Below are 9,343 nucleotides of genomic sequence, written 5' to 3'. Positions count from 1 at the left end.
TAGCTGAGTAGTACTCCATTGTGTAAATGTACCACAGTTTCTGTATCCATTCCTCTATTGAGGGACATCTGGGTTCTTTCCAGCTTCTGGCTATTATAATTGAATGATTATCTTACTTTACTAGGTCTGAGATATTTTACGCATGGGCTAATAAGACTTAATATTTTTTAAGCTGCTGCATTCTATTCATGCTTTAAGGAAAGATAAATACTGCAGAGGTAGCTTTTACATAGCTCATATTGTGTAAGTGTGTTACAAGGGTTACACAGAATGTCATATAAAGATGAATATAGCAATTTAAACAATGTCCAAACAGTGCTATATAAAAAATAACAAAGAACTAATGCTTTCAAAATGAAAGGAAATCCAAAGAAAGGCAAATGTTTTTTTTCTTGAGGTCAATGATAAGTCAGGATTTCGAGGGAAACAGTTCTAAGGTATCAATTATTGACACTTACTGAGCATGAAGTGTGTGCTGGGCATCAGTGGAGAGATACAGATCTCAGCACGTTACAGTCCCTACCTTTCACAAGTTGTGTCATGGAGCATCAATAACCCAGTCCCAGAGCAGCTATGGACACTGACAGGCGAGGCGTGTCCACAGGACCAGGGAAAGAGTATGCAACAGAAAGGGGAAAGGAGGCACTCACTGCAGGCAGAGGGAGCAGGGCACAGGAGGGTCAGAAGGAAAAGAAGAAGGAAGGACAGGAGTGCTACCAGGTCCATGCGGGCTGGTGGCGGTCAGGTGCTAGCGTCTGCACTCAGATCCATAGGCAGCCAGGAGCTGCAGGGTGAGTTCTCATCTCTGCCAGGAAGACACCCATGCCCCAGGCAGCAAGGCCCCCCACAAAACACGGCTCTCTTGTTTTTTGATTTCAAGCCATGTTCATAGTTGTTAAGGCAGTTTTACCACAGGGGCCACATCACTGTCATTTTAGTGCAGGTATCTAAGATCTTTTTGGAACAGTGAGAACTGATAGACAGGAAAAATGTCATCCACTATATATGTCTACTTCTGATTTCCTTCTGTAAACTACAGATAAAACATTTTTTATTTCTACCCAGATAAATTTTTATGGGATAAGTTAATAACAAATATAAGCAATTAAACAAAGAATAAAAATAACAACAAAAAAAAAAGCTAAGAAACAAAACAAAAAACCCAAACCACCACTTAACCCCTCCAAACCCTACTCACTAGCAGCCAGGGTTTCTTTACTGACAAATAGGAAATTAATCATAAACTGGTCTCATATCCATTCTTGATAACATTCTTCCAGAACGGGTAGGAAAACTGGTTAACTCTACTATAACTGGTTATTTAACATGATTTTCTATTATATTTATTTTTGAAGACACAGACAGATCACAAAAATAGTTGAATAAATGTATTAAAAAGTGGTGTCAGGGCCAGGCTGGGAGCTCAGTGCAGAAACTGGCACTCACGCATGACGTTGCAGGTTCAGTTCCCATCACTGTTAAACACAACACTCCACCCCCTAGCAACTACTGACTTGACACAGCGTCACAAACAATAGTCTAATAAAAGAAAGCTAGAGCCAGGCCCCAGCCCCATCCTTCGTTTCCTTCAGCAATTATTCTGGAAGTCATGAGGGAACTAGTCATGATTAATGACAGGCTCAGGAAAACAAAAGCAAAGATGGCATAGATGGTGCAGAAATAAACAGCTTGCAAGTATGGGGACCTGAATTCAGACCCTCAGCTCCCATGCAAGAGCTACATGCTGTGACCAATCTGCATTTAATCCCAGCATTCGATGGGCAAGGAGAAGTGGGCAGACTGGAAGGTCCCCAGCTCCCTGGTTTGTCAGTCCAACACACCAGCAAGCTCTAGCTTTTGTGAGACACTGTCCTAAATGATAGGGTGGGGAGAGTAAAGGAAGATACCAGATACCCATTTGTGTCTTCCACATGCGTGCCACACACTTGTGTGAGTATCTGCACATACATGTGCATATATGCACAATCACATACATGAAAAATAAAAGAACAAAGCTATGTAACTTTGATTTCCGGATGACTGAGGGTAATGAACACCACCACTCACTTCCTGCAAATGTCAGTACAGATGACAATGCTTTCAAAACTCCCTACGAGTAAGTGCTCTCTTTGAAAACCCACTGGGAACTCTACACTTCTTGCCCTCCCTATTCCCTTCTCCGGACTGAACTATGGCTCTCGATCCGTCTCTACGCTGCAGCCTTCTTTCCTACTTTCAGACAAGTGAAAGCACTATTCTATCTGCACTCCTGTACCTCCCTCTGCAAATAAAAACAAAAGTGCTCCTACTGATTTCAATATCTTCACATGTTACCACTCAGGCTTTGCTGTCTTTAATCTCGTTCTGCTTCTTAGACTCTGGATGTTCCTATCACAACAGGCCCAAGATTACAGTGATGCCCCAAGGCTATCATGCATTGTTGATATGAAGTCACAGAAAGATACTTTACTATTATATTATCTTCCAAACTCCATGTCCCTGTTCTAATTATAAGAAAAATCAGACTCAAAACAAGGATTCTGTACAAGATACTTGACGCGTTCACCTCAACACTGTCAGTCATGGGAAGAAAGGGATGGCTGAGATATTCTCTCCAACAGAGGAGATGAAGGGGCATAGAAACTACAGGCAAGGTGACACCTAGAAGGAGCCTGGAACATCAGTAAAACTTGAAAGTCTAGAGGTAAGTAAAATTCTTCTGTTTCCTGAGTGTGATGGTCCTTACGCATTGTGGTGTCCTCTCGTACCCCAGCACTGAAGTCTGTAATTTTCCACTAGTCATGCATGCCTAATCTTACTTTCTAGCTCTTACTGTATATGGGGATTACTATAAACCAGTTTACTATTTAGTTTATTTGTTTTACAATATTGGGAACTCAACCTAGGGCCTCACACAGTCCGGCAAGTCCTCTACCATCATGCCCAGTACGTTACTATACTGTATTCAGAAAACTTGAAGATTACCCATTACTCATTCTAATATCTATTTGTCTATAGATTCACTGTTAAGTGTACGTCTGCATTGTTTATAAATGACAGCTTTTTCCTCTCAAATCCTCACTTCTCCTGATGAACTTTCTGGTCTTCTTTAGTGGGAATGACTCAACAGACGGCCAACTGAGTAATGGCCACAGTCATCCTTAAATTGTTTCTGGTCCCAGAGATGTGCTCTTGTCAGTAAGGAAGTGTTCACTATCCCGTGTTGCTTGTTTTTATGAAATCCAATAAATTTTACTAAATATATCCCTTTTTCTTAAGAGAGTATTTGATTACTCTGAAGTCTGTTACAGTGACAAATAAAAACTACCTCCGATGTTACATACAGCATTCTACATATACACACACACATTTTTTTCTCATTTTGAACATTTGTAAAATTATTCAATTTTATGCACATTTGCACATTTTATTGTATAGCTAATATTTAGTCTGGGATTTTAGCATCTGTATTTGAACTGAGTATTTTATTTGGTTTTAGATATGGCAGTATATTTAATAAAGTGGGTGATCATCTTTCACATACTCAACTTCAAAGAATTTGCCTAAGACTATGATGTTTATGACCTTGGATATTTAATAGAACTCACTGATGATATGTCCATCAATGACGCTATAGATTCCATGCAGGAAGAACATACTAACATATAGAAAATCTTACTGTTATTTGGTGTTCGAGTCTATATACTTTAATGCATACAGAGGCTCATGTAAGGACGTTAGCATCAGAATATAAAACAGTTCGGTCATTGTTCCATGTCCTGAGGGCTAGTCAAAAATGATCATACTCTCTCCCAGGTCCTCATAAACAATGGTTTGTTATTTATTAAAAGGTTTCCCTATTAGAAATGTCAAATGCAATCATTACAAAATGTAACCTTGGAAATAGACTTCTTCCATTCAATACAATGCTCTTGAGATCTGCCTGTGCCTATGGTTTGACCTTTATTATACCATAATGTTCTGGGCTACACCACAGTTTCCTTACCTTCCATCTGTGAAGGATGATGGGTTTCTGATATTTAATTTAGCTGTCACCCTGATTTTCTGTGGAAGACATGCAGGTATGCAGCTGAGCACTGTGGGGTGGTTTCCTCAGCTGGTTGATTTTCTACATAAATGACATAGCCCTGATGAGAGTGCTATGTTGGAGGCCTATACATTATTGTATTGCTGTTTCTTCCTTCAGGTATATTCCTCACTTGAGATATTTGTTAATGTATTCTCCAAGTTTTAAAACTACTTTATTTATTTAGTGAGTGTGCATCTGTACATGTGCCACAGTTTGTGTGGAAATTAGAAGACATTCTCTAGAGTTGGTCTCTTAAGTTCTGTGGCTTGACCTTAGGGTCAGGCCATCTTGCTGACCGTACCAGCACATTTTCACAAATGTGATCTATCATTAAGTGGTGACTCTGTCTGTGATAACAGTGTCTCATTCACATTCTCTAATTCTCAGTACCACTCTTTGAGCCCCTGTCCTCAGAGCTAATGGAAGTCTTTTGTAGTTGGAATAAAAGTCAGTATAGTCACCCTGTGACTTCTGATTAGAGTTGAACTCAGGCACATGGAATCACTGATAGATGATGCTGTTCCTTTGACCACTTCTGTGGGTTTGTGGTTTCTTTGTTCCTTCTGTCTGTTGTTTGGTGTTTTCATCCTGATAGTATTTTGATATTTTGTTTCATATATTTTTTCTAAGTTTTTTCTTTGTGAGTACCATATTTCTTATAGTGTTTGGGGAAATTTTTATGTCTTTATTTGTAAAGGATAGTTTTGCAGGGTATAGTATCTTGTCAGGTAGTGCTTCTCCTTCAGCACTTGTGGTATACTATCACAGTTTATCCTTGCCTTTTAAAAAAGTTTCTGCTTAGAAATTTTACAGACTTGTTTAGTAGTTTCCCTTATGTGTAGTGAGTCATTTTTCTTTTGGAGCTATCAGCATTCTTGCTGTGTTTGGCTTCTGTTTTGACAGCTAGGGCTTTTGGCATTGTGCTCTGTTTACTGAGGGGCAAATGCACCAGGGTGTGTATATTCTTTCCTCTGTCTGTCTGGAATCATACTTGGGCTGTATTTGGATGGGTCATCAGCTCTGAAAAACTCTTGGATTTTCCTGCTTCAGATGTTACTGTGGTGTATTCTCTAATTACCTGGAATTCACAACTATATCAGACTACAGTGTCTCCTAACCTGTTCTATATATGTCTGTTTAAATTTCACATTGTGTATAATTTTCTCTACCTTATTTATTCTTTAACTCTGTTAAACTTGCTGTTAAACTCATTTTGGGTTCTTACCACTTAATTATTATAGTTTTGGAAATTATACTGTCTTTAACATATTACATTTACTAAATTTAATTTTAGATAATTTTGCACATGTATGCAATACACACATACACTACTGTCATCCCAATTCTCTAACTTTCCTGTTAATCTTCCTTCCTGCCCACAAATCCCTCTTTTACATTTCTGTCAATTCATTCTATTCTGTGGCCACTGAGATAAACCAGGGCTAACTATATGCCCATGAGTTTGGAGCTAATAATTTATTATATTTGTAGTTAATTTCCAAATTGTTTTTTTAACAAGACAGAGCATTTTATAATCAAAATAATATGAGTTAGATTTTTTGCCTCTTTTCTCGTTTTTGTTCTTTCTGATATTCCTGTCTGTTTACTAAATCACTGGGAGATTTCTGTAGCATTAGGATGAAGGGTGTGCTTAATAGCTACAGATTCTTGTCATGCCTATCCTTTAAATTCAAACATGGCATAAGATGCTTTAGGTTGCAACTCAGGAGTGTGAACTGGGGCTTCAATGAATGCACAGGAGGGAGTATGGGAGCCACTTCTCAGAGAGTCCTGCACTTCCCGGATGCCTAGTCAAGTTTAATTTGCTAACTTTGGCAGGCACACAGACAGTGCGGGTGCTTGTTTTCAGTTGATGGTTATACTAAAGATACTCCCATAACACATATTTGTTCCAGGTGTTTGCATACTGGATTATTTTATTACATTAAGATATCATTTATTACTTTATAAATTTATTGTTAATTTAGGTATTCCAATATGAAATGAAAGATAGATACAAGCATTTCAACAGTATGAAGAAAGCTCAGCTGGGTTTAGAAAGTTCTATTAAATTCCATGTATTTTAGGTTCTCTGCAAACTATCAAAACAACATCATTCTGATTTAAAATCTACTTTAAAAAACAAGTAAGACATCTAATATTGGCTAATATACAAGTAAATTTACTGCTTATTTAAAACTTTTACCCAGTTTGTCTTTTTACTTAGTACAAAGTACAAAGAAGAAGACTTTATAAGGAGCTTCACTCACCATCGTCTTGCCAGCAGTTCTTGGCACCGCCCCCCCTGTCACTGCTTCCTGGTAATACTGTCTGGTCTGCTGGCAGTTCATCATCTGGCATGCCACCTTCACAGTCAGCTGCATCTGTAATACTTTCTTCTTCCACAATATGGAGTTTGTCTTCATCATCGGAATCTGAATTTGCTTCTACCACAGTATTATAATTTGAAACTGCAATATAAAGGAATGAATAGTTAAAATACAAATTAACTTAAAAACAGATTTAATAGTTGTAAGACCATAATTGGTAAGCAACTCACTTGGTAGCACATCTAGATCCAGATTGTCACAGTGACAAACATCAGTGTCCACACTTATTGAAAACTCACATAATGTATAAATCCTTTGCAAATATTAATACATTTAGTTTATATAATTAAAAAATTAAGCCTATAACACAGAGATCTCCAGATACTGCTTATATTCCGATTCTACATGTAAGAAAGCCAGGAAGAGCCAGCCAGTCACAGAGCCAGGATTGGGAACCCAACAGTCTATGTTCTGTGCTCTCAAATTATGTTACACATACTCTTTATCTGTATTGAGCTCATTGTGAACAATGCCACCATGTACAATTAGGCTTCAAGTCTTTACAGGGGTCGTCTTTCCTAATAAAAATACATCATCATGAAAATTACTCCAAGAAATATACACTGTGCAGCCATATGCAGTGCATATTAATCCCACAGTGACTTTGGAAAGTTTCAACTCATTTGGTCAAATTTGTATGTTATAAAATGTCTAATGAATTTTAATGAACTTAGTATCAGAATTATGAACAGTTGTTTTGAACAATTTCCATACTTTGTTGAGCCTGTGAGATATAGCTGACAATGAGACATTTTAAACAATCTAGTACAAGTGAAGTTTCCCTTTGAAGTTTACAAGGATCATGCTGGTGGCATGATTGGTACCTAACAGGATCAAGTCACTGAAAGACCTTGTTTCAACTATTTGCACAAAGATCACTATTTGCCACACCTGAGAGGAAGGGAAGAAAAGATTTTCAGTCCGCAATTCTTCTGAATTACTGCCCGTTATTCTTCCCCTTGACTCTCAGTCAGCTAGTCATTACTGAGAGAGAGTAACCACCCAACGCTTAGATGACAGGCGGCCAGAGCCCTCTCCCCAATAAGCACATGTCCTCATTGTGGGGGTGTGCCCCATAACCATACTCAACTATCCAGATGTACACATACTACTGATAACATGAAGATAAACCTGAAAGCATAACTAGGTATTTTAAAGGTGAGAGAATATTAGCAAACCCCCCCAAATTGCTTTGTAGGCTGTGGGAAGACCCAGGGTTCACAAAGTACTTAAGGTGTTGTTCACTTATATCAGGATTTTTTTTTTTACATTTTGAATACAAAGAAATAATTATTATGTTAATATTTTAGCATAAATACATTTATCTAGATCTTTTCCTAAGAAGAAATGGTTTTCTTTCATTATAAAATACATGCCCATCTTATTAAAACTCAAAATAAGGAAAAGTACCCATTTCCCCTCAATATACATTATAAAGGTTGAAAAACCAGCCAAGTGTATTGTTTCAATGCACTAGGCACACATGATACTGATTGTTATCACATTCTTTATCCTAGTCAACTATAATAAAGATCTTATATTGCTTGTGCCTGATATATACTATGAGCACACACACACACACACACACACAGCACAATAATCTACTGTTTGGCTACTTTATAGTGTGTGGTTGAGAATTTTCCATGTATATGTACCTGAAACACAATTTTCTCCTGGTGCTGGCCAAACAGCATTCCATTATGTAGGTACATTTTCCCCCTAGTTTTTGAGAAAATTCTTTTCCAGTGGCTAACATCAAAATAGCGCTTCTTTTTCTGGTGTAGTCTTGCTATGAATCATCCCCAAGGGCCTGTGGATTGAAAGACTAGACATTGGTGGCATTCATTTGAAAGCTCTGGATATGGCTGGAGGGGATGGGTCACTCCCCATGTCTTCTTGTGCTCGTGGCTTCCTGTAGAATACTGCAGATGTTGCTGCTGCTGCTGCTGCTGCTGCTGCTGCTGGACTGTTTGTTTAGATCCACAAGGCCAGCCAGTTACTGAGTGCTCCAAAATACTGACTCAAGTGTTTTTCCTCCTTAAAGTTGTTTTAGTCAGGGATGTGGCCAAAGTGACACAAAAGCATGCAGCTATATCAGATTTCTCACAGTTTGTAGGTCAGGAGTAAACTGCTCAGTAGACAGTGTTCATATGTCACTCTTCAAAGTGACTTTTTAACCACTGCTGAGATATTACCTGAGAATTTCTTTAGTACAGATGGAAACATGGGGGAACTCTTTGTGAGAAGCCAAAGTATATAGCTGGACCAAACTCTATACTATGTACAGCGTTAGACAAGCAGAATGAACAGTGTGGGAAGTTAGGAAGGAGATTTTCAAAACTGGCCCATGGCTCTCACGATGGGCACAGTAAGGTGCAGCAATGTATGTGCATGTGCAGAATGGGGGCTTTGCAAATGACAAACCATCATATTAACTTTCATTTTTGCTATCAAGGCTTCCTTATTAGTAACCTCTAACATGGCTTGTTAGAGACATTTCATAGCTAGCTAAATCAGCTGGCTTTGACTAAGGCTCAACAAGTTCTCAATTCCAATAATCCCTGGCTATTCAGAAGAGATGAGCCAACTGCAGAATTCTCACTCGCTTGTTTACAATGAGAGAACACACACTGACAACTCCATTTCCTACTACTTGTTGAAGGGAAGTGCTGGCACATTTTGGGGAATCCAAATTGGCCACTGGTCAGAGTGGTGGTGTTCTTACTCTTGATGAAGTAGTACTAAGCATTATTGTACTGGCTGGTTTTGTGTCAACTTGACACAGCTGGAGTTATCACAGAGAAAGGAGCTTCAGTTGGGGAAATGCCTCCATGAGATCCAGCTGTAAGGCATTTCTCAATTA

General features: G+C 38.5%; 1 protein-coding gene across 10 annotated transcripts in view; it reads right to left on the bottom strand.

The window, feature by feature from the left end:
* The window catches only part of Zeb1 (zinc finger E-box binding homeobox 1), a 170,649-nt gene that overhangs the window by 44,355 nt on the left and 116,951 nt on the right, over nucleotides 1-9,343 (bottom strand). For all 10 annotated transcript variants that reach the window (XM_029547085.1, XM_029547086.1, XM_021214361.2 and 7 more), the window contains one exon: nucleotides 6,361-6,561. In XM_029547085.1, the coding sequence (XP_029402945.1) occupies nucleotides 6,361-6,451 (91 nt within the window). In that variant the 5' untranslated portion in view covers nucleotides 6,452-6,561. The remainder of the gene's footprint in view (nucleotides 1-6,360; nucleotides 6,562-9,343) is intronic.

Source organism: Mus pahari, chromosome 15 (genome assembly GCF_900095145.1).
Source record: "Mus pahari chromosome 15, PAHARI_EIJ_v1.1, whole genome shotgun sequence".
Classification (NCBI taxonomy): Eukaryota; Metazoa; Chordata; class Mammalia; order Rodentia; family Muridae; genus Mus; species Mus pahari.
This window is presented reverse-complemented; position numbering and strand designations above follow the sequence as displayed.